This window comes from Neodiprion fabricii, chromosome 4 (genome assembly GCF_021155785.1).
Source record: "Neodiprion fabricii isolate iyNeoFabr1 chromosome 4, iyNeoFabr1.1, whole genome shotgun sequence".
Classification (NCBI taxonomy): Eukaryota; Metazoa; Arthropoda; class Insecta; order Hymenoptera; family Diprionidae; genus Neodiprion; species Neodiprion fabricii.
This window is the reverse complement of record NC_060242.1, coordinates 22,942,568-22,969,298: the sequence shown is the minus strand read 5'-3', so window position 1 is coordinate 22,969,298 and position 26,731 is coordinate 22,942,568. Positions and strand designations below refer to the sequence as shown.

At 36.4% G+C, this 26,731-nt stretch overlaps 2 protein-coding genes across 6 annotated transcripts in view; one reads left to right on the top strand and one right to left on the bottom strand.

Annotated features, from left to right (window-relative positions):
* LOC124179618 (rhotekin-like) overlaps nt 1–24,961 on the top strand; it is a 73,062-nt gene extending 48,101 nt beyond the window's left edge. For 3 of the 5 annotated variants that reach the window (XM_046564203.1, XM_046564201.1, XM_046564202.1), the window contains 7 exons: nt 19,188–19,378; nt 20,351–20,560; nt 20,699–20,878; nt 21,407–21,501; nt 21,663–21,877; nt 21,988–22,258; nt 22,934–24,961. In XM_046564203.1, coding sequence (XP_046420159.1) covers nt 19,188–19,378; nt 20,351–20,560; nt 20,699–20,878; nt 21,407–21,501; nt 21,663–21,877; nt 21,988–22,258; nt 22,934–23,139 — 1,368 coding nt within the window. In that variant the 3' untranslated portion in view covers nt 23,140–24,961. Of the gene's footprint in view, nt 1–8,324; nt 9,037–15,846; nt 16,134–19,187; nt 19,379–20,350; nt 20,561–20,698; nt 20,879–21,406; nt 21,502–21,662; nt 21,878–21,987; nt 22,259–22,933 lie in introns of those variants that run through there. The other 2 variants (XM_046564204.1, XM_046564205.1) reach the window with 2 other exon arrangements.
* Nucleotides 24,068–25,964, bottom strand: LOC124179619 (HIG1 domain family member 2A, mitochondrial). Its single transcript, XM_046564206.1, has 2 exons — nt 25,644–25,964; nt 24,068–25,558 (listed from the first exon to the last, which is right to left on the bottom strand). Exons 1-2 carry the CDS (start codon nt 25,780–25,782, stop codon nt 25,398–25,400), a joined length of 300 nt encoding a protein of 99 aa, XP_046420162.1. The 5' UTR covers nt 25,783–25,964; the 3' UTR covers nt 24,068–25,397.
* Nucleotides 25,965–26,731: the final 767 nt, after the last annotated feature.

The window sequence follows — 26,731 nt, the reverse complement described above, 5'->3', positions numbered from 1 at the left end:
AGTTCTCAACATCAAGTAAAAATTTGTGAAGTTGAAAGAAGTCACAAATATCGGAAACATTGCTCGGATCAAACTGTGCATTAATTTGTTTCGGTTGAAATTGAATTGCTTGTTGAGCTTATTATGGGAAGATAAGTGTGATAATTTTAATGCCTTGATGTACCGTCGTCCATTTCAGGCAAATGTTCTTTCTCGGTGTTTAATAAAAGTCGAGGAGCGAACGTCTGACGTCATATGTGTAGGGTTAGGTTGAGTATACAAACGTTAGCTGTTGAACCGTATCCCGTCATTTAACGTTTAATTAAACTTTGCCGGTCCTAAGCGTACATGCAAACAAGTGTGCGGAATATACGTCAGCTAGTTATACACTGTGAGATATAACCCCGTAGGATGAAATAGTGAAAAATATTTGCCTATGCGATATGCGATTCACGCTTTAAACTACAGGACCTAAGATTTGAACTATATTTTGAGCCTCCTTTGAAATATCTCAAATATTCTGTTCTCGAATTGTACATGCCGTCGAAAGGTACCCAAAGCGACGTTTTTCTACCTTCAAACTCGATGTAGAAACGTAGAAACTTTTTTTAGCGAAAAACTCTGAATAACGAACGATTCAATGTTCGTCAGAACGTTTACTACTACCGTACAAGTAAAAAGTCATGTTCCCATTCGGAGACGTTCGGAAAGGATCACCTTGAAACCTTCGAGGTACCCACTGAAATTCACCCACGCGTCGCCCCGTTCCAGTAAGCCGTAGAGTACTTGAAAGTTGTGCATAAAGGATGAATGGGAAGAGAGAAAAAATTGTTTTCAGAATATCCAGCAATTTTATTTGCGGCTAATGATAGAGAACACGAATACTCGAAAACGAGTCAATAATTTCAGGGTACGTAGCCAGCGAGCAAATTGCTCAAATTCTTCAAATCTTAATTTATGTTAATTAAATTTTCTCAGATTCATATCGTGCGGAATATATGTCACAAAAAATGCTGTTTCATTCGTCTTCAATATCATCAGCGCAAATAATGTTACTGGAGATTTTTGAACCATTTTTTTTTCCCACTTTTCCTAACTTCTGATTCAGACTCCGTAAACTCCAAATTAGCCCCGCGAAGTTAGGCGGCTTATTTTTTTAATTGAAACATTTTCTCACGCAGTTTAATTGTTTGTACATTTTTTAGTTCACTTGTACTTTTCGAGTTACTCTTCGAAAAGAACAAAAGAACAAAAAAACACTACGGTATCATATTTCAGTTAACCGTGGCATTATTTCATTTGCCATAAAGTACACTGCCTACTAGCTACCAAGTGCCGAAAATTATCGTTTAACCAAAATGTAAATACGAGTTTCAACAGCCGGCACCGTTGATGCGATCTCTGTTCTTATTCCCCTATCAAATATATCTTGAAAACACATTTTTTTTTTCCCTCAAATTCAGCCGCGTTTCGAAATTTTCCGCAGCTTTGTTTTTCACTTAGAATACGTTTATCTGACAACGAGTAATAATTTCTCACAAATAGAATTGTCAAACGTACGCAGACTTGACATAATTTTCAACTTTTATTCGCACGTATACGTATACTTTTCGTATCACTTTCTTTAACGTCACATGGGTGTGATCTTGCATAAATTCTTTTTTTTTTTTTTTTTCGGCAGTACGATCGCGTCGCTGGGTTTCGTTGCCGAGGTTTTTAGCGTGAATGATCCAGGTTAGGCAACTGTATATCTATACGTTGCAACATCGCACTATACGTATAATAGTTGTATTCACGCACACTCAACGCGGATACACAGCGTAACTTGATCAATTCTGCACATGTTCTTTCATGACTCGTCGTAAGTATTGCTCGTTAGCAACTAACGTCACCGAATATAATTACATAATTATCTACCTTCTGTGTCTCGTCAACTTGCAAGCCAGACTATATACTTCACTTTATTAATACCTGTATATCATTATACGCATAACATACCTGAAGTTTGCTCTTACCGTCACTCACTTACTCATCGCGTGTCTACTCAACCTTATTTATTTACCGACAAATCGATACAAGCTACTTTTTCGTCAATGTATAATTATGAATGGGATATAAGTAATGAGAATAAAAAGAAACGTCGAAACGTTCGTGATAATTCGGGAGAGAAGTAGGTAATATTTTATAAGAGTCTTGCACGCGTGTTGTATACCTATACATATGTGTGATTGCTGGGGCAACAATTTTTCTATGCATATGTATATATGTAATATATATATGAAACTGTTACAAAGAGGCGGTGCTACAGGCGGTTTCTATGACAAAATTTAAGGCGCTGCGTCCGGCATTTTTCGATCGAACAATCGTCGCGCGTTTTATCGTCAGCAGATGAACCTCGATCACTTCCTCGGCACTTCTTTAGCGGTATAAAATCAAAGTTGTCTCACGATCAGCTGAAATAACTAATAGCACGATAACAATAGGTACGTAACTATATCCGTTATCCATCCATCTACGTACCACGCAAGAATTGTCAATCAATCCGAAACTTTTTCGCGGATTATATGTAAAGATACATCCATGACCGTCGATACATCAATTTCTTGATTAACGACGACCAATTCTACACGAATCGGTTGTACAAAAAGAAATATTGTATACGTGGTGGTTCTACATACTTTTTCATATGGGAGAAAAACGATTTTGCATGAATTCGTCGCACAAATGAAAAGTTCTACAAGTTCAATTTTACATGTGGCGTGGGCGGTTCAACACGAGCAGGTTATGTGCTTGCCTCTGCTGGCTCGTTTTTATGCAACGATGACTGCTTGTAGGATACGGTCTACAAAGATTTTTAACCTTTGTTGTGACCTTTGTAAGCTGTGTCCTATAGGACCATCATTATTCTGTAGAAACGAATCCGTAAAATAGAAACGAACTTGTAGAACCGATTTATGTATAAACTATATCAATGAAATAAGCAATTCTCATACAGTAAAACTTTTCTTTATTTTCATGGTACCTCTTTGTGTTTATAAACTTCTCTTCGTTTTATTATTAATATCTATCTTATCACGCCCAACCTTGAAAATAAGAAAAAACTTAAAACGTCCAGATTTTGTAGTTCTACTTATAAAAATAGTTAGGGAAAATGTTGGATACGTGAAAACGTGCAATCTTCAAATTACAATTAAATCGGAAGTAAATTATGTTGTACTTGCAATACTCACAAGCGAATTACTTTTAACAAGTGATAATAATGAATACATCCGTCGGTAAAGATTTTATAGTGCAGCGAATTTCGAAAATCTAAACGGCCTTATACCACGTTATAAATTGATTTGCAAAATTTTTTCACTGTCCAAGACATTGACATCAATAATTAATTTTCTTTAAATTGCCAACAAGTTGCTATTGAATTTGTGTAAAAGTTTGAGGGAAAAACTTGTGTAGTATATATGAATACGTTTTCTTTTCCTCCTTGCAAGTTGTAGCAGAGTGAAAACTTGACACAATTATCGCACAGTAGGCTAAATAAATAGATGTATAAAAATGTAGAAAAAAGAAAACCCGCTGTGAAAACACTGCTGAGATTATTCTACCTTCGTATCGCGGTCTGCGGGTGCGGTTTCTTCGGTAAAGCGGTAGAAATTATTGTCAAATTTCACATGAAGTTTACAAGAAAGCTGAAACGTTTATCTCGGCCCTTATACAACCGTCTCCTGTGTGTTTCGAATATTTATACCCACAGACCTCAACTTTCGCCGTTGAGATATTCGGATATCATAGTTCTGTCTTGAAATACACCAACGACGTTAAACCTACGCCCGGATTTTCAAGACTACATTTATATTATACAGGGCACACTGCATCTCGTGTATTAAAGTATAAAAGAGTGACATGGAAACTTATGTCACATTCAATATATACAATATACAGAGAGATATTTGATATATGCTCCCTACTGCCTCAAATTGCGTCCGATTAGAAAGGCGCGAGTTCTGCTAAAGGAACTTTTTGACACGTGCGAAATGTAACGGAGGAGTGGGCGACAAATGGTGGGGCAATTCGCCGGTATAATAATAATAATACACTGGAAAAAACTTCCTTTTTTTTTAGAAGTTGTAGATGTGTTTATTTGTCTTCCCTGTTGTATTTTTTTTCATCCGATTATTAATTTGTTTGATACCAAATCAAGATGTTTCTCTCACAAGTAGGTAAATGTTGCCAAAAGACTGTTCAAATAATTAAACCGTTTTGAATCTCCAAAATATTTACTCGATTCAAATAAAAAACTTTAAATCTGGTAAATTTTATTCGAATCAAAGCGTTCGTTTTCCGGATTCAAAGTATCTTAATTACTTTCAACATTCCGTAGCGAATGTTTACTTATTTTTAAGAATAACAAAAATTGAATCGAAAGATGAGTAAATTTTTTTAGATTCTAGTACGTCGTGTTTGAATCACACAAACTATTAATCGATAACAACAAATTACGGATGATTTGAAATATATTTACTTGTATGAAAGGAATTTTTTCCCGTATAATAAATAATAGCACGACGCTGAGACGAATTGTCAGGCGTAAAATATTATATGTTCGTGTACGTCAACGGGAAGTAAAAAATGTAGAGGGTGTCGATGATACCATGATTTTGAGAAATGTGAGGGCGAGTTTGTGAAGGTTCATTTATTGTTAGTGGCGAATTGAGAGCGAGTGCATCGTATTGCAGGCAACTCGACGACCAGAGAGGTGCAAGATTCTATTCTGGATCTCCGGTTGTCTATTTCTGGAGAATCGAGACTCTTCCGTTGAGTGTAACATATCTTTCATGTACGATTCGACAAAATATACACAAGAATGTAAAATAATATAAATTTTCAGTAATTGTAATTTATTGAAAAATGTACGGTTGAAAATTGCTAAGACAACAATGGTACCAGTCATCGCAAAAGGGTTGTCCATATTCAATTCAATCAAATTTTTAACGAGTGAGGAATCTTTGAAAATCACTAAAAGTCGTGGAAAATTATTCGATGTCACACGAAGTTCGTCACAAATCACGTAACATTGAGTCACTTGGATTCACCTACTTTACGTCACGTAGATACAGTAAGCATTGATAGATGATGTCGTATGGATCGAATGTCTCGTAACCGAATTCCTGCAAGTCTGTAATTTTCAAGTAACAGTATTCATTGAGAAAAAGGTAGAAGTTCGTAACTTTGAGTAACAATTAAACTCATTGAAAAAAAATCAAAGGTTCGCGACTTTAGAAAGATTGCAGCTATAAAATGAGCATGCTTCGCTTCGGATGCACCACGATTTATGGTTTACTCAAACTTGCAAAATTAATTGCGACAGTCATGGAAATCATTCCAGTATGTTACGGTTATGAAGTTTAACCATGTTATTGAGGCCAAGTATACGTAATCATTTCAAATCGCATATGGAAATAAAGTTATTTGAACCAACACACAGTTCCTGAAGTCGTGTAAAGTTTCTAAAATTCATGAGATGTTATACCTCTGTATAATAGTAACACATTTATTTAAAGAAATTTCTTATAAAACTAATACGATGCTGCTAACAGTAACAGCAATAACAATGATTTCAAGAATTATTATCGCAGCAAAATACCAGGAAGATGTGAAACAAGAAAGCAATGAAGAAGGTGACAACGACTTCTATAAGGAAAACGATAATGTTGACCAGTAACGACAGCAACATGGGTAGTGATAATTTTAGTATCCAACCGCAGACAGATCCGTGGCGTAACACGAGGAGAAAAATATACTGTGCAATTTTGTTGTTGCACTAATTTGTATAATTTCAGTACAGTGTTCTATGGTTAAGGATCTGGATCGAAATTAACGCGGGAAAAATGCTACGCGCTTTATGTAGATACGTATCTATAAGTGTAATATTTTTAGCAATGAATTGTTGGGTCACAATGACGAGGGAGGCCGCACTGCCACTTTCTCAGCATCAAGCACGAGCGATGAACATCCGCGCTGGTAGAGTTGATCTCTGACCTTAGAATAAGAGAGCTTAACAAGCGACTCATTGCAAGTTCCACGACGCTTTGTGAGAAGACTGTACCGCTGGCTTTGGTGTTGATCGTAATTAATGTTTGATGACTGGGGGATACCGTCTCGATTCATCAATATCATGGGACACTTGTTTGTCCACGCGGATTATTAACTGATAATAATTATTCCATTTCGAATTTCAAATGTACCGGGCATTCGCTGGGTATGAGCAATATTTGAGAATTAATTCGATCAAACTCGGTGTCACAATTGACCGAAAGTCACGTGCGTGTGTTGGGTATCGTTACCATGCATGCGATGTAAGTTGGACCGGTTGGCAGAATTGCCAAATTTTATTCAAGACGTTCCGCGGTCAATTTTGAATAAATTTTTACCGAACCTGGTGCAAATTTTTATTTGTTCTTGCGACAGTGGGTGTAGCAAATCGATGGGTGTCATGTGTGCATGTATTCCACAGCACGGATGTGCCGTTATTGTAGCCTGGCATTTGGTCAGAAAGTTTATCTTCCATGCCAATGTGAAACATGTATGATGTGGGTTGTAACAGGAGCTCAGCGACGATCAGTCTTGCGTAACAGAGACTCTCAAGGCAGAGTCTCCCATCAGCCTTCGACACGCTTGGCATTATGCTCAGTCTACTCAGGCTTTCGGCATTTTCAAACTGTCGATAGGTCTCCACGTACTGCCCACGCGACTTAGCGTAGCTTGAATTTCGTTACACTCAACTGAAATTACATTAAGATTCTCAGTTTGGGTAACACTCCGACAGTTTTGTACAATGTTGACCAGCGAATGATAAAAAATCAATAAGTTAGAAATTGAATGTAACAAAGCCTTAATAATTTACTTGAAAATAATTTGCGTCATCTCGAAGCACCAAGTTACGGTGTAAACACGTATAATAATCTTTTTTTAAAACTCAGTGTACGATTAACGTTACGTTTTTACTTTTCGTCAGAGATTTTTTCTATGATGGTACAACCTGTGACATCCTCCTCCGCCAAAAAAATTCCATATTTGAGAACACCTCGTTTTCAGTCTAATCAAATTTAAATCCTTCTCGAACACGTAGCTGCAATTGATTTTCAAAAATCACAAACAGAATTATTTGACTTTTGATTCGGAAAAATGTCACAGAAGCTTCCGAGATAACGTTACATTTTCCGGTGTTTCTTTCATCAGATTTTTTATTTTCGCAATGATTTGGATTTTCAGAAACGGAAATTGTACGATAGTAATTTTGCTATTTAAAATTAGAAAAACGTTAAAAAGTTTGTACAGAAATGATATCACACACGAGAAATTAAATTCTTTTTACTATTTCAACGTTAGGTAAAAATTATTATGGTAACAAATTTTCAACCATACGACGCAATGCATCGGTATAAAAATAGAAAACGATTCACATTTATAAATGTATAATAATTAGCTGTTTTTGTGAAAATTTACCGGATGGACAATCAAATAATTCCATTTACGCGTTTTTCGAGAATCAATAGGGACGTTGTTAGCAATTAGCAATTTTAAAAATTGTAATTTTTTTAGGAGTTTACTTGTAATATTGTAAACAAAATTCCCAGCAAAAATGAAAAATCCGACCGCCATAAAAACGGTACAAAAAATTGCCGACAGTGTCAAATTGTATTTGTCTCGACCGACGGGCATTTTTCCCTGTCTACGCCAATTCCTCACCCGCCAATCACAAACTTCCATAGCTACGCCATTGCACGAAATCAGCCAATCGTTTTGAATCCTGCGCCTGTGGCACAGGGACAGTGAATACCTGCTTACTCGGTATTTCCGACACTATTACAACAACTGATAGCGCAACAATTAACCTTCACTTTTCTTCCACCAGACGGAGGCATTTTTCTGACAAAAATATCTGTCTTCCCAGAAAAAAACTGACCAAAAATCGCGAGTCGACTCGTCAACGTTAGGGACAATTTTGGCCACTCGCGGCGCCACTCTCGCTTCCCCTCGGTCCGCGTTCCCAATGCGTTTATATGCATTTCGTACACCTGAGGCTCGGACGCCATGGCGCACAGACCCACGGATGCATCGCCATCGCGACGTGCGAAAGGATCGATATTTTACGGCGCCGCTGAGCCTCCCTCTCTTCCTCTCCCGACGGTCCTCCTTTTCGTTTCACTCTCCTCGTTCCCTTCTGACCCGCGGGCATGGGCACTCCGATAGCTCAGACATGTACCAACCCCACAGCCTACTTGCGCTAAAACCACCCCTGCCTAGCTGCACACCGCCTGTCGCGTCCCCGTCAGTCCAAGTCCGATAACCGCAGCTTTCGGGGTTCGATCCGGCCGCCCTGAGCTCTGAAAAGCTTTCTTTTCACTCCTGCTCTCTTACGCTCCTGCGATTTTTCCGTCGGTATTTTTCAAAGCCCTGCAGCGTTTCTCTCTCTGGAGTATAAATGTGAAAGAAAGGAAGAAAGGGGAAACCCCGTGGCATTCGTCACACTTGGCAGATAGTCAAGTGTTTTGTAAAAATCGCGATTGAATGTATTGGATACGAATTTACTTTCATTTTGCGGTGAAATTTTTGTTGTAAAAGTCTTTCGTATACAGTAGAATTTAACATAGGGATAAATGTTTGAAGGAATATCTTAAGTATTGATAAACAAATCGGGAACGCAAAGAAGTTATACTCGTACTACTGTTTATTTGCTTTGAAAAATATGGAACGCCTTTCTTGCCTTCGATCGGGAAACACTTTAGGATATTACTTATCCTACTATACGTATATTCTTAGAATATTTATTCTGTCCGATGTATAAAATTGGAAGAGGTTCACGATCGGTCGATTCTGTAGTAAATCAAACAAACCTACGATTATTATCCCTCCAAATTTAAAATTTTTACATCTGGTTCACACCTTTTTTCCAAAAATTTTAGTTAATTGTTATATCTAGTATTATTAAATTCCTGATTTCCTATCGTTCTCGAGATAATGTCTACTGATCTGCTCATCTCTAAGCCTGTTAACAAGGTAAAGATTAAACCACAGCTCGTTTCTGACAGTTGCACAATCCAAAAGCACCGACTCGTCAAAATTACACAGGCACGCTCCAGTTTTATTTTGATTTTCTTTTTTTTTCTATATTTTGCCTGCACTTGTATGTGGTACGTTGAAAAGACACGTTGCGAAATATCACTGTAATGTATAGGTAATATAGACATTGATAAAAATTGTTTCAACAGATGGTTTGAGAGCCAGTATAATTGCTAGAGTAGCCTAACTTATCTAAAAATTAATGAATCAAGCACGAGAAATATATGTAAGATAAAGCATTCGAGTAATAAATGTTTCCGCGATTGAAAATAACTTTACGTTCAACAATGAGTGAATTTTTTAATAATATTTTTTACTCCATTTTGTTTGAGTCAAATAAAAATCATACCGTTTTTCTAATTTCGATATTTACAAACAATATTGCATACAGTGTATCCTATGCATTGATTTGAACTAACGAATCATTTCTTTAACGAATTAAGTAGCAAAAAAAAAAAATCAAAAAAATTTATTTCATGCAGGATGTTAAAAATTGTGCGTCACCACTTTATAGGGTGATGATCGTAAATTTTGCGCTTGAGAATGATCCGTTGAAGTGGAGACGCATCATTTTCGTATACACCCTACACTTATATACTACAGCTCTGTGTTTATTTATGCACTCGCTGCATGCCTGGGAAATTATTCGCAATAAATTATTAGAACATTAATTTGACGTGGTAATTTGTTGTTACAATTCCCGGTCGAAGTACGTGTATGAGAGGTGAGCAATACCCGGTATTTCATTTGGCAAATCATTGTAATTAGCGATTCGCGTATTAATCATCGATGGGTTGTTTCTCGAATACGATCAGGCAAATAGGTACATATACTTACCCGAATACCTCCAATTAGTATAATCACTGTAATAACGAGCCAATCACGCTCACTCTGCAATTCTCTATCCCATACTTATATCTGTTTGTATCTATAGATAGTAATCTAAATATCTAATTGATTATATTTCTTCGTCAAGTATATAATGAGGAACACTCTTTGATCTCGAGGTGTTTTTTTTTTTTTTATTTCTGTTATTTTGTACTTATACTTCGACGACGAGTTATTTATCTCGGTTTTGGTTTGTTTTATTCAAAATTATGTAGGTGAAGCTTCATTAACATTTTTTTTCTGGATTCAATTAATGGAAAACACTGTTATTGACAATAACGTCAATCATATCGTTTGGCGACATGTTTTTCGGTGTCCACGATATCTCAGGAACGGCTAAACCGATTTATGTACTTCAAAATTTTGTGGAAGTAGTCTTAGGTAATTTATCCTCTTTACCACGACGTCACTTATGTACAACTATTTTTTTACTTTTGATTTTCCTCTGAATCAAATGAACATAAGTCGTAAATGGGCGAAAAACCTAATTTCAATTCTAATCGGCCGCCATTTCGTTAAGAAATTAAAAAAAAAAAAAAAAAAACGAATCTTGGTGAAGAAGATAAACTATCCGAGAATGCTAACTCTAAATTTAAAGTACGGTTAAGCCGTTTTTGGGATATCGTAATAGTTGACGTTATTGTCAATGACAGTTACTCTAATAAAAAAAAATACTTGACTCAACTTGGATCTACGTATTATACTTATGAATAAAATAAACCCCAACCGAATTGAATAATTTATATTCGAGTTGTGAAGTCCGGAAATTCACCCCTTTTTTCAGCCATCGCTATGACATTGTACTTGTATCATAAATTTAAATCGCGAAAAACTGTAGTTAACAAATAAGAAATAACAGTCAATAAATCAAGTAATATAAATAATAAACAGTTAGTCTGAAACTGTGCATGTATCGGCGTAAGACATTTTTAGCACGGCTAAACTTATTGTACGTACTTTACCGTGCGACGTTTCGCATAATTTCACGAAATTTTTAAACTACTTTTGTTGCCAGATGCTGGATACGTCCCGTCAAATGTACCGAATAATTTCCGATACTGGCACCCAGCCAGCCATGGACAGTTGTGGCCGTGCTTCAGGTCTAATCTCGTATTTTACGTATATTTTATAGTCTTGTCGATTACTCCATTCATCTGTATCATCCGTCGATGCGATTTCTCGGCAAAGAAATACAGATGCGTTCTCATGAATTGCCAAACAAGAGTGGTAAGATTTAAAAGACGGAGATATGATTCCTTACAAAATATTTCAAACCACTGTCGAATACCTCACGCAACGACATTGTTCTTACGTTGGTTGTTCGGAAGGCATCGAAAATTTCTATTCAACCAGCTAACATCTCCCAATTATTTACGACAGTGATACCACCACAAATAAAAATTAGAAGGAACATATTATTATACGAAAAATTATGAACACATTGTATCTATTATTTTAATTTTGAAAGTGAAAAATTCTATCCGGGAGCAAAAAAAAAAAAAGCAAAAGATGAAAATCTTATTCGACGACAATTGCGTGGGTCAAGAATCGTATCGTTTGTAACCAGATAAATCGTTATTTATTTAAGGATTTATTTTATTCATCTATTATCCATAAGCGATATTCCGTTCAGTGGCGATCTAGCCGCAGCTTATCGTTCCTTTTTCATCGCCTGCATACACGCGTAACTATCATCGTAATATTAGTATTCCTCACACAGTTGCAGCACTTGCCGCTGTGCAGGATGTCGACGAATAGGAGAATTATTACCTGATCGGAATTTACATTACACGATGGGGTGAGAACCGCTCATCGAATTTAGCCGCCTTTCCCTGCAGCCAACCATGGCTTAGGAATTATATCACGCGTTATATTCGCTGCAGGGCTACGCAGAGAATGGTTTTAAAGAATATATTTTCAAAAACGTGGTTTTGATTTTCACCTTTACCGCTTAAATAAAACTTGTTTGATAAACTAATTTTTACATACGGGTAAGTTAATTCAATTCTCATTCCTTCATTCGTCAACTCAACAAAACGATAAATTCCTTTTTTATCCCGAAATTCGGAAGGTTTATTTATATCCTAAAAACGATCGAATCACGTGTAATTTTCTATCACGGGTTTATAATCGCTCACCTAATTTCGAAATTAATAAGTTCTTTTTACGTTACGAGAGGTACATCGAAAATTAGAAAAAAAAAATAACCCGATTTCGATCACTCGCAAAATCGATCCCATTATTCGGACGTAACAAGGAGCAAAAAAATGTACAAATAATTCGAATATTATTCACGGAAAAAATTAGCGAGGTACAGAAGTGTTCCAAGAATTTGGAGAACGATTATAACGTTTATAACGTTTATTAATTAGACTGCGTCACTGACGGAAAAATAAGAAAATAATTAACGATAGTAAAGAAGGCGTGAAAACGAGGACATATAAAAGAGCGTCACGGGCCACATGCAAGAGATGCCACGTCCGAGTGACATTGTATAAAACATGTCGCATAGCATGCATGCTATTTAGATACGGTTTCGTTCTTTATTGCCGAATACATGCGTAGATGCTTTCACAGCTGGGATTGATGCAGCCGATCCGAAAAGACTCGGCCGCGTTATCATTCCCCTTTTTTACAGCTTGGACTAATCGTTAAAATTAAAGTATGTCGCTTGAAAGAAAACGTGCATTCGGCGAAGCTCATTAAGGCCTGCCTCTGCACCATCAGCTTGCGTTTTAACGACTGTTTGCGCACTGCTTTAGAGTGGCTCTAACATTCATTGATTCGACACAGGGTGGTTGAGTTATGATGGAACAGATTTACGTGATAGATTCTTCGCCGAAACTTGGAACTATGAGGGGCTTGGTGTTTTTTAAGGATTTCTGGGAAGTGGTATACTTTTCAAGTAACGAAATTAATTTCCCTTACGGTGATAAAGCACGGCGGTGAACAAGCGTGTCAAGAAATTCGAATTAGCCGAAGATCCGTACTTCTAAAGCGTAAAATTCACCTTGAACATTTTTCTTTCGCTGTTCGATAAATTGAAACAATCATTGGACACAAGCGTGTTCGAGAAGTTGGATTTTTTGGTACAATAATAATGAAACTTCATCCGACTGATGAAAGGATGCGCAAAATTGATTGTGACAATGAAAAAAAAATATACCGCTGTTCGTATACCACGGTATGGAGAAAGGAATTTATAGGTAATGGTTTTGCGCTTGACCTCCTTTTTTCGGGTCAATTGAAAAGTGAAATAATATTCATTTGCTGTTATTAGATCAGAAAAATTTAATACATTTATTCCGGCAGATGTAGAAATGAATTATCCACCAATTACGTAAGCTTGAAATTTCCATTAGGTCGTCAGTTAACAGACAGGAAGAACTTCGTTAAAATCATTATTGGTTACGGATAACGAAGTAATTTTTTCTTGAAATGTAATACACCGTTAAAATCGATTATGGGTGATTAGTATCAACTATTTATTCACGAAGAAAACGATCCGTGTACAATTCATTAAAATCGTACAGACAATATGGTTTAACATTTTTTTTAAACGCACAGTGTGTATCATAATCGATTGATTCTGATACTTTGGTGACTGCTAATGACAGACTTGATATATTTCCAATTGGAATTTCAGTTGGAAATCAACCTTGACGTTCCCGATTCATCGAAGTAAATTAAATACTTGATTATGAGAGTATTAACGAGCAATCTCTCATTGCTGATCGAAACCTGTTTTTTTTTTTTTTTTTTAAGGAAAAATAAGTAAGTTTGCTTATCGGTCAACGGCATAGCCATTTTCACGGTTGTAAATTTTTCCCCCACTTTCGTATCACACTCACAGTTTTATTAATAAATTAAAATAATTCGCGCCTCCGCAAGCGGCTTCGTATTCCAGGGGAGTGAAATTTGAATCGTCGCGTGCGTGGCATCACGCCACTTTGACTACGGTCAAATTGCTGATTCTTGATTAATTGCATAGGAATATATAAGTATAACCCCAAGCTCCCTGTCTTGCGAAATTCGAGCATTCTGCCTGCATGCAGCTAACGAATGGAACAGCCGCGAATGCTGCTGCAAAGAAATATTCTGCGAGCCTCCGGCATTGAATTTCCCCTTCGCAGTGTAGTTATAACACGCTGTAACCTCTACTGTACACCAGAAGCCAATAATATTCAAGGAAATATGGCATAATTATTCCGACCTTACGCCGATGATAACACGACGAACGTGATAAACCTTGCAAGTATGATTTTATAAAACAAGACTAGAGAGGAAAGAAGAAAATGTGAATTTTCGATTACGTTTGTACGATCGGCACGCGATGTCCGGTGTCAAATAGTTTCTCTTTTCGGCAATAAATTTTGCCGTCACGATAAATATTTAAACAGATATAAAGCGTGGAAAGTCGCGCGGGCGTTGATCACGGTTATAAATAATTATTATAACGCGGGCCAAGAGGCCAATTGAAGATGAAATATAGATGCTCTTTTAGGAGTAGGGTATTCGTTGTAGGTATCATGTGCGCACGTATTATTATGGCAGATGTAGTTTTCTAATCGAACGTGAGAAGGAGCCGGCTCGCCGTAAGCTCTTTCTGTACAAATTATTATTATAGGTACGAGAAGCGAAAGATCTCGTTTTGCACTCCATCAGCCAGGGATAAACTATAAAAATGTAGATACGGTGTGTCAAAAAAAAAAAAAGATCTTAATAACTGACAATATATTTAGAATATAACTGATTATGAATCCTGCAGTTATTGTGTCGTATTTGATTGAACGCGTGAAATTCTTTTAAGCTTGACAATTTTTCTCTGATTTTTTCGTCAAACGAAAAATGTTTAGAGAAATGTTTTTGAAATTGAATTGAAAATCCTCCAACGGATAGCTTATCTATTTCCTACGAGTAGCACCATTTTGTTGAATGATTTGTGAGAAGCTTATACAAATGTGTGGAGAATTTTATTTCCAAAGTTATTTTTCATGTTTTCGTTGTGGTTAAAAAAAAGCTGCAGTCAATCGTTACAGACCGAGTAAAATATCATTCAGGTATTTCAACTATTGTCAAAGCCTGCGCAACACTGATGCGAAAAGTGTTTCATGCCAAAATAACGCCACGTAATATTGTATTCCTGTAATAAGTGCGGTAATTCAGTTCGTAAAACAAAGCCCCTTTTTCTATCAGTGAGTCGCGGGCTTTTGGACAATAGTAAAAATGAGTGACGATCAACACGGTTGGTAAACTCTTGAATAAAAGATCGTTAATCCGTTGACAAGTTTCTCGATAAAGATACTATATCTAGTCGAGTACGTATCGGATATTAAGATAAAAATCTACATTCAATCGATCAAATCAAATTTCATATCCTTTCTATTCGAAAAACTTGACAGCTAATCCCATGGCGAAAAGATACCGCAGACATGTGCCAATTCGATGTCACCGGTCTTCTTTATTCGTGCCTTGATTGGCTGTTGAATATAGATATACTGTTACATGTAACAAGTGAAGTTGCACAATTTCGATGCGCGACGGAAAAGAGAATCAGATTTTATTAAATCTTATCACGCGACGATTTTTGCAAAGTTATAAATAATTTGCCACACGGTTTATTTTAATTTTCGTTTTTTCTTATTACACACATCGTCCATCGTACGACAGTGTGCAGCAATACCTACATTACCGAGACTTTGCATGCCCGGCGAAAAGTGCGTGCTGGACATTTTTATATAATTCAATTCTGAATAGTGTCGGATACTTCCCTCTTCCTCTTTCCTCTCTTTCATTCGTCTATAATTTCAAGCTATATACACTCCCGGCTCGTACGGCTGCGAGGCAAGAACCAGAGCAAACAGTTTGCCGCAGGAAGTCGATCGGATTAGTCAGAGTGCAACATCAGAGTGAATCCTCGACTTCGACGACGCCGCCGTTTCCGGACGATTACAAGAAGTCGAAAAGAATTTCCTTCTCTCCTCTTCTCTTTTATTACCACCAACATCGCTACTGTTATATTTTTCGGTCCGTTATCGCCACCGTCTCTAGTTTGCCTCGCAAGCTTAGGAAAATCACGCTCTGTACGTCCAGATATTTTTGGAATATCGAAGATGCGTCTTTTGGCTGCTGCTTTGAACCAGACGGTGAGCGTAATAATATTCTTGCACACACCGGCACATACGATATATCTTTCTCAGTTCTCTTCACACTCAGTTTAACTTGACTTTTCAACCGATTGAACGTTCGATCATCCGTTATAATTTATACGGTGCGATATAAATGATCTGAGATTTATCGCCGAATTGTATAAGGGATTTTTCGTTGCCTGCAAATATTTTTCATTTAATTTAACAGATACGAAAGTTTACAATAAATGACTTATTTAAATTGAGATGTTATTCTTTTTCAACACAATTCGATTCCTGGAACACTAATGTGTCTGTAAAAAACCTGATTGCAACAAACAAAGTGTCACTAACACACTGTTTTCAGATTTTCTATCATTTTGACCAAACTGTGGCACAGATTCAAAGCTGAGAAATTTAGAGATTCATTCGTTACACTTTAATAGATATTACATAGGTTTTTTTCTCGAAATCTTTCGAGCCTTAGAATAATTTCAGTAAATTTTCGCTTCAATCCAAAAATGTTGCAATATGTTAAATGATCTATTTGTTTGAATTTCAAAAAAAAATCCGGTACCCAATTTTGTTTTCGATTTCGTGAAATTTGACTTCACGATTTGTTTTTTATTCCAGTATTATAGTCCAATGTCAAATTGAAACTAATTGAAGTCAGAATATCGGAATCGGTGAGGCAATTGAAAAAAAAAAAATGTTTGTACGCCCACAAATTGAGATGAAGATTTTAATTAGACTGATGATAGGAAAAAAAAACATAGAGTCAGGCAGCAAGAGAAATCATTGTATAATAAAGTTTTTATCGAAGTAACCGTAAATGTTTACATAACGTTGGCATTTGTGCCTATTTAAATGTTTAGTTGTAAATCAAGTGTTAAATTGTTATAGATCACAGAATGGGTATAATAGTAATTGGCATATATTTGAAACGCTTAATACAAATTGTTTGCACAGTTTTCTTGTTACTGACATTCAAACAATTCTACGTATACTAAAGAATACTCGAACATTAGTTTTACTTTAATGTTGCAAATTCCAAATTTTTTTTTTTTTTTATTCCAAAGATCTCAATATATTCTATTCCTGATATATCTTTAAATGCGAGAATGAAATCTGTTTAGAATCTTCCGTTCTATCCATTGGCAAAACGGTATTTTAATTGAAATATTCTTATTCTTAATTGTCATTAATATTATTTCTTTATTAATATTTTTTTTTTCTCACATCTCCGTGTAGGAGACCTAGGTTTTTTAGTCTTGCAACGTTCTTTAAGCAAAAAAATCGTCAACTCAGTCCGCATGATTAATTAGAAAAAAAAATACATTCAATCGGGTTTTCCTGGCGGATTGTACAACGGAATTTTTAACGTTCCCGAAAATCGGAGATAATTCTCTTTATTCAACCTTTCTACGAATTTAGATAAATTTCATTTACTGCAGACGTATCCGACGACAGATTTTTGGTGAACATGCGCGGTAATGGAAGGCGATTGCGGTCGCGGTGCATCAGTCAAAGGGAAAACCCAGCAGATGCGCGAATGTGAGGAATTCGCGGTACATCTATATCTATACGTGTTTGGGCATGTAGGCATTGGCACGTGTTTAGCCGCGTGTCGACGGAGATTGCGACGCAGATCTAAATGTTTTCATCCTACCATCCGTGACGAAGTGTCTGGAAGACGATCCAAAAAAGTAATCGATGATTGCACGTGGATAAAAGTAAAAAAAATAAACACAGTTCCCACTGATTTGTGGTGTGAAAATTGAAAAAAAAAAAAAAAGAACCGAACGATTAGTCTGGAACTCAGATTTTAACTTTTATACACCAATATCGATCTGTACTTACGGCAATGTATATAATTTGAAAAAACAGCGTCATCCACAGTCTTCTTAAAAATTCTACACATAGTACCTAAAACATTCGGAATAAGAAATATTCTGCAATTCGCAAAAACCTTTCAATGTTTCTAATCGTGACCGATTTCAACTTGGACCAACTTGTATGAACTTTTCTTTACCTAATCCATGAACGTGGATAACTTTTTAAATTTTGAAGGTAACGTTGAGTATGCCCCAGCAATATGTAGAGATCGGTAGATGTGGTTTTTGGCTCACCTCTTTTAAAAGCTCTACTGTTTTTTGTCCACAGCCTATGTTCTTTCACCTTTAAGGAAGAGCCTAATAAACTTATGTATATGCATGCCGTATCCAGCTTACTATTTTTTCAAACCTTCTTCTTTTTTCGTAGTTTCACTTAGTCGTTTTGGTAAGAAATTATTTGCCAATCAATGTTTGAACCGGATTAGTTTTACGAGACGAGTTATCTTGGTTCTTTGTGCAATTCAGAAATTCTGATTCGTCTTCTTGGACGAGGGATCTCTGATTTTTTCTTAACTCCTTACAGATATTTGCGTTATCGAGTTTAAAGAGGAAACAACGGATTATTTACATCGGTAAAGACGTGCAAGTTATTCTTTCCGGCTAACTGTTAACAGACCTTGTTAAAAAATGTTGACCACGGTAGTATTAAGATGTAGTATCAAGTTGAAAAATCCAGAAAAAAGTATAACCTACTCTCGAAATATTAATATTGGTGAAGTTAGTTGAACGTATACTATTGTAAAAATCAGTGTTTCAGAGCATATACTGTATTGGAAGACTGCATTTTCAGAAAAAAAAACCTCATATCAAAAAAGGTATGGAATCAAAATTGTGAAACTGTGGAATCTGGCGAATCTTAAAAAAATTTTCAACATGTATGCGATAAAATTGGCCCAATTTGCATGAAGAGTCCCGTATTACCGATACATCCAGAGTTAGCCGGACAAAATGGGTCAGGGATCATTCGACACGGTTTTCCTAATCGGCTTGACCCAAATATCTTAATATCGTAATTTCGCACACGCGTTTTTGTCCTTATGTAATTGCGTACGCTTTCACTATACTTTGAGTTACGCAATTATTGTAACATATCTTGAATACTCGATGCTTGAGTAATTCGGGCAATTTATTATTGCTTTCGGTAAATATAATTTTATTCTTTTAACCATTGTTGCAGGAATATGATCTCGAGCAGAAGATCGAAGTCGAGATCAAAATGCGAGAAGGATCCGCAAGGCTTTTGGCAGCTGCTCGACATCGGGCTCAAAGTCTGGAAGCAGCCAGAGCTCTGCTCACCTCTAACGAACGCATGTCAGCCTACATGGCGGAGCTTCAGCGACGTAAAAAAGAATCGTCTAACAAACCGAGGTAAACATTCCGTTATAGACGATAATCTCACACTTCGTGTTATTATTTTATTTTTCGATTATATTTTTCCAACGTTCGTGATTTCTGTGCTAAAAATCTGAAAATATTATTTGTCGGCCGACTCGAGTTGGTTCGTTTTCTTTTTAAGTTTTTTTTTTTTTTTATACATCTATTTTGACGAAACTTAAATGAAATATACGTTAAAAATGATACTTTGCAAGACTTCACTACGAGTTTTGGTCCGAAGCATGAAAAGCTTTTAGTTCGAATGCTTGTACTCGAATCTTATATGAAGCGAAAAAAATTGTTTTAACATTTATAAGCCGTTCATTGTTGTATATTTAATTACAATTTCCATAACGTAGAATACAATTAATGAAGGATGTTGCAGTATAATTATGCTATCATTCTTCTAAAATTGTATAATTGCTTCCAACAATTATTTTTTCTTCGTGTGCGAAATGCGAACGAGATCTCCGATGTAAGAAAAATTATGGTTAGAAAACTTGAATTAGGGTCTAAGAAAATCTTGAAACACATAACTACAACAACCTGCAAAGTGGAACACGTGGTTCACATGACCGTATACATATATGCTAAAAATAACCATGTTTCTTTTCCTTGTGAACACTTCGAATGATAGTATTCATTTTAATAATCTTCTCAAATGACCAAACCGTGAACTAAAATACGTTTGGCGTAAACTTTAATAATAAAAACCAGTGCTGTGCAATTAATCGATTAATAGTAAAAATAAATAATCGAAAGAGCCAATTAGTCGACTATTCCAAGAAACAATTAAACCGAAAGGCTAATTAACCTGGCTCACTAAAAATAAGCGCACAGGCTTCAGCCCTAATACGAACCTTGGAGTTTTATTATACCTATCGTTTCGCAATTTCATTTATGTAGCAATAAATGTATAGAATGATGACTCGACGCTGAACCCATTTGTGACATCGCCATTTACAGTTTACCCGTAAGTGCGGCAAGAGTCTCATTGTCGGACCTACGAATACCGTTAATGTGGAGGGATTCAGATCACTTCAAGAACCGGGGTGATTATCGACGATTCGCCGTGTTTTGCCTGGCCCGCGTCGGGACCGAAATCCACGACACGGCTTTGCTTTGTCCGGTGGACAGGGCGCTTACCGATGTGACCTTCCCCGATGTGCTTATCTTGTGAGTATATTTGCTTTTTTCTTCTTTTCTATTGCGCGTGATATTTCCATAATTTTTAAGAGCGAAATCAATTTTTTGTAGCGACGTTCGTACGATATGCCGTTGACTGGATTTAATTCCTGTTTTACATTTCATTAGTAACAACGTGCCAGCGGAATTCGAAGTCACGCTGGAGATATACAGCCACATTTTGCAGGAGGATTTGAGCATCGCAAGCACGCCCCGTAGAATCAAACGATCCATTCACTCTTCCATTTCCCGAACAGTTGGAAAAAGACTCGCTGCCTCCCTTAGGGATGAATTAAACTCCGGTGAAATGTAAGTTTGATTGATGATCATTGCATGAAACGCATTTAAAATAGTGCTACAGTCACTCTTTTTTACTATTATCAAAGCCTACGTATCACTGATGTGAAAATGCCGCAGTTTGTGCAATTATACATGTTGCAATTGCAAACAAAAATATTGAAATACTTTTTTGGTTCATGCTAAAAGAAGGCCAAGAAATGAATTCGTAGAATAAGGTAATAGTCAAAATAAGTTGCGTTCAACACGGTCGGCAAGAGCTGACATCCTCTTGATCTGATTTTTAGTACCCACGGTATAAACGATCGAAAAAATGCTGTCGAACTTTAAAAAAATTTTCGTTATTTTTTGTGAACTTCTTATGGCAGTGAAGAGGTTTACATAATTCTGTGAATCTCCGAGACGTTATCAGAACGAGAAAAATAAGAAGCTTTATTAAAAATCATAAAGTATAATTATTCACGAGTTTATCTGCACGTAATCAGCACGGATTGGTAGTTTTGTGAAATACTACTAAAGAAAAATGTTTTCCTATTTCAGTGGACCACATTTTGAATTAATGGCATCTGCGAGATTGACTCTAGACGACACAGATGACAATATACACACACACGACCTCATCCTAAACAACTTAGGTAAGAAAATAGTAATCATTTTCGCCAATGTACTATTACGGATTGTTATAATATGATGTGGTTTATGACGTTTCAACGAGTGTCGATGATTACAAAACTTGGAACACCTGTAATTAGGTTACTTCCCATTTAGTTGTCATCCCGCGATATGTATATTTTAGAAAATAAAAATCACTCACTGCCGCTCTTCGGGCACTTCTGCTGCCGGCTGGCTGCGCAACCAGAATGTGTTACCAAAGAAGCATGCAGTGGCAGCATCATCCTTGACGGACAAACCTGCTGGGCAAGAATCCAAAGATTTACACTTCACGCTTGGGACTCGCGAAAACTCGCTGACGAGGAGCAGAGTCCATTCAGCATCTTGCCGATCAACAGGGTAGCTGAAATTAATTGAAAGATATCTTTAAAATGTGAAAACACCCAGAAGAAATCCTTATATGTCATTTTTCCCGCTCATTTAATCGTAATCCTCCAATGTTCCTCCAGGAAACATTAATTCAGCGATCAAAGTCTTCGTCGAGAGAGCTACGGATCAGCAACACGATTGAGGGGTCTGAAAAAATGACTACTATAAGATTGGAAACTGCTGACGAGGCACAGAAATGGTTGAGGCAACTCGTAGCTCATGCAAAGGATCATTTGAGGTGGAGGCACGCCGCTGAGACTATCCAAGATGTTCCGTCTATAGAAAGTGCTAGGAATTCATTCATCAGCAACAAGCGTCAAGGGTCTCTTTACGACGAAACGCCATTGATCGGTACGTTTGGTTTCGCCTGCTCAGTGAAGACTTGAGCAAATGCTATATTAGTTTCCCATGATCCTCCGAAATTGAACTGAATATAGTAAGAAAATATATCTTCCTTGCGACATTTAACAATTTATAATTAATAATAAATCGCGCTTGCCATAACTTGCAATAACTTGCCTGCTAAGCCAGTTACACGGCGATCAAAATAATTAAACTTTTTACAGATCTTGATATTTATGTGGGCTATTTTGTGGAAATGTTCCATGGAGAATTTAACGTAAGGTAAATTTGCCTGCATTTATGCTATTCGGGGTACATTTTACCGATCAACGTTTGTTCATTTTTCACGATTGATCAAATTTCTCACACTCTCCAATCATTTACAAGGTGTGTACCCTGAATTGCAGAAATGCAAGCTGATTTACGTATAGTAGGTATGTTAAATTGCTCATGCCACATCTCCGTGAAATAAAATAGTATTTTTTTACATTTGGGAAGTTGTGTGTTTGTGTCAAAGAGTCGTGGACCCCATAAACAACTATTATTTTATCACTGCATTCAAAAATTATCCGAAAGCCTGCAATAATATTGGTTACTGGCTGGAGTATAGCGTCGCCGTGAATTCCAAGTATGAACTTGTCTTGACATTTAAGAATGTACGGGTTTGTTTCTCCTCTTCCATAGAATCTGTTGAAACAGATTACGCAGCGACACGGCCAACTGTCCACGAGATTTTTGGGCTAACTCCCAGCACCAGTTTGAGTAGTTGCAGCTCAACAAGCAGCCCGCCAAGCCTTCGTTCTCGATCATTAAGTACCAGTGGGGCCAGGAAATCAGGCAGTGCAACCCTGCGATCGCATTGGCCGTTCTCAAACAAAAATCACGATTAATCACGTGATAACTGTGTCAACGCGTCAACTTTTTTACATTCGATTAACCGTGTAAAATAATCCTTCGCACTTTTTGCAATGAGGAATACTTGAAGCACGGAAGTCACGATGAGTTTAAAAAAATCGTTTGATTTCGGTCAAAGATATTTTTGCCCTGGTCTAGTTCACTGAAATTGACTTTTCCACAGAGACGCGAACCTTGTTCGTTTGTTCGTTCTGTATATCTTTCCCATTTGACTACGCGTAATGCGGATAAAAATCGAAAGAAATAATAAAAAGTTTTGTAGTATATCACGGCAATATAAGTCATTCATTTCGCAGCATTCAGAGTATTTGCTGCTGTGTTCAACACGTGGAAGACTGTAGTCAATTTTTGATTATCATAGACATTACACCTCCGAGATATGTTGAAAGATATGATAACATTTCAAAACGTGAAAATAAATAATTAAAATGCACGTATTATTCGTCTGATCTTTAATGATTTCGCAATCAATACTCAGTAACATTTCTTTAAAAAGAAGTACACAAAAATATCGAGATTATTAATATAAAAAATGTCTGAAAAGTACAGTATGATATTGTTTTCTACGTAGGTGTGTATAATGTGTGTGTGCATAATGTAGGTATATACATCTTTTTTACTTTTTCACTCCTCGTCTTCAGTTTCGCACAAATAAACTGCGCGTTTATTTGCATTGGGCGAGCATCGCGAAGAAGATATCAGCATTTGATCTAATAAACAATTAAGTTGTCATACAAGTAATTAATGTTTCAGTATGAATTGTAACTAAGTGGTCCAATTACGAAGTGCCCTTCAGAAAAAAAAATTTTCATCAATTTATAGTATGAATTTGACAAAAGATGAATGATGATGGTAAACTTTTTTCTGTTTCTTTTTTTTGGTTTCTCTTTGCTTTTTTTTTTCTCTTTTTGACAAATGAAATTGTTAGACATACAGGACAAAGTTTTGTACGCGCATCACCAAGTTGTGATGATTATGCAATAAGTTTCGTTAATTTTGTTGCCAAAGGAAGTACAGAGAAATATAGTTGAACATACTCATTGGTCATCTCTCACACAGAGCTGAAAGTCAGATTTACTTGGAAAAAAGTCTGGAATGGCATAGTCATCTCTTTTTTTAAAGATTTTTTCCACTACTTCACGACAATGTTTCTTGCTTACTGTTGCAAAATTATTTTTTAGAGCATTTCAATTTCAATCGTTCAATTACCGCGCAAAGTACTGTTCAGTAATGTATACGAAAAATGCAAGATCGGTTATTATATTCGTCCGTACAATTCACAATTCACTAGATTATAGTATATTATCTAATCGTATCAAGCTGCCATATTACACATCATACATGGAAAAGAACTCCGTTTTATTTTTGTCCCTTTTCTTAATCTTTTCTACAGTAAAATTATATACATAGATGTTTATTTTCACGATGTGTGCAAAAGATTGCAATAAATGGCATACCTATAACAGAAAAATAACGATTCATAAGTATGATTTTATGATACACTTGGAGGGGATTCGTTTTGCAATTTTTGAGATATAATAAAACAATATGGTTTTCGTTGAAATTTCTTTAAAAACTAGTAAGTAGATATTATAAAAGTTTTCTCAGATATTGCTACTAGGACCTTTTTGTACGTAATTTTTCATCACCATTACGGTAGTGTGTCTATAACGTAGAAAAGATTGCTATTAATTCAGAAAAACGTTGTATCACTATAATTATGATCTAAATAAAATTACATCTATGATTTAATAATATGTGTATAATGCAATTGTAATAAATCAGAGTATTTATAAATATTAGTTTTTATTAATTATCAATGAAATAATGCCAATAATTTTATTCAGCTGCCTCCTTGATATTAAAGACTTAAAAAATACATGTAATTACATATACAATATTCAAGGTGGATATTGAAATGCGAATCGAGTCTTCGACGGTGACAGTCAACCAACAAAAAATGTCCCTACAAAGTTAAAGTCTGTTATAAACCTATGCACATGATATATACATACATAATACCTATACAAGTTTGAATATTGATTTACGCAAAGAAAAATCTATTTTATTTGTACAATATACGTAGCTTAAATAATAATTTGCAATTAGTAATTTCTCTCACGCTTGCAAAATATCATTACGAGTGTGTAAGTAATACGACTCCTAAAAATGAATGGAGATTACAATTTTGACATCGCACAACTAACTCTGCACAGTATACAAGTCAGCAAGTCTATTTCCTGCTGGCGGCTGCACCCATCCCAAGCACAAATGCGACAACGGTTAAACCTTGGGCAACGACACGGGCTCGCATCATGTACTGTGACATCTGACGATTCCCTGTTTTAAAGGAGTAAAGCCCGTAGGATAGAGCTGCAGTTGTCAAGAAACAGCCTGAAAATGTCATTACCATTGAGAAATAACCCTGAAACTTACAAGGTACCTGTGAAATGATTACTAAAGTATGACAGTCAAATACCGATTGGTACCAAAGGATTCTCTCTGAATTTACGATTCAGCTTCTGCGTAAATGTCTCAGGCCCGCGAGCGACGTTGTCCATGTCTTCGCGAAGCTTCACCCAATCCAGATCGGCTAAACTATCATTTGGAACCGACATGATTATTCTTTCTGAAAATAGTCACACCTAATTAACACGTTCGGATAATTCTGACAACTCTTTTTCCTTAAATCAAAATACCAACATTGACTTTCACGTCCTCTGGTTTAGTGGTTTTAGGTTAGATTAGTTCCATCGCCACGGTTTAAGATATAGGCATAGATCGTCCTCCTCGATGCAATTTTAAATACCCTCAAGTATACGGTTCAAGCACGAAGAGATATACACGGAGCGCCACATTCGACTAGATTTTTACGGGCAGCAAAATGCCGTGGCAGCGGGCACCGCGAACCTCTCATTTCTGTAGCGATCTCTATATAATAATATAATGGAGATTAGTGGCGCGAACACTGCGACAGCTTATGACAGTGAAGAACTGCTTGTGAAAAATAACACTGATGGACGCGTTGTGACGTCCCAACTGACACTTCTGGACGACTTAGAAGCTAGACTCTAAATTGAATCGCGGAAATGTATGTACTAATCAATGTGTATAGATTAACGATGGGATTATAAATTTGATTACCAATTGGAATGTAACACAATATGAAATTATATACGAAATTGTACTTCAAGGAGTGTGCCTCGAATGGAATGAATCTACTTTTGGGCTGAGAGACCCTTTACTAATTGAATTGATTGCTTTATATTTAATATTTTATATTTAAACCAAAATGATATTGTTTAATAAGAATTTTATCCTTCAATCAAATATTTTCCTTACGGCTTAGTAACTGCCAGTTGCAACGCACCATTTCTGAGGATATCAGCCGTTGCCACATAGCGTTACATACACGGAGTTTGTATTGATTTACATCGATACACTTTGCTCTCAAGGGGACAATACACCAATGACATTTTGGTAATTTCTCATACTTGTAGTACGGAAAGGTGAGAACTCGAATAACAATTCCCCAAAGCCGTTCAACTCTATGGCTTATAGTTTACG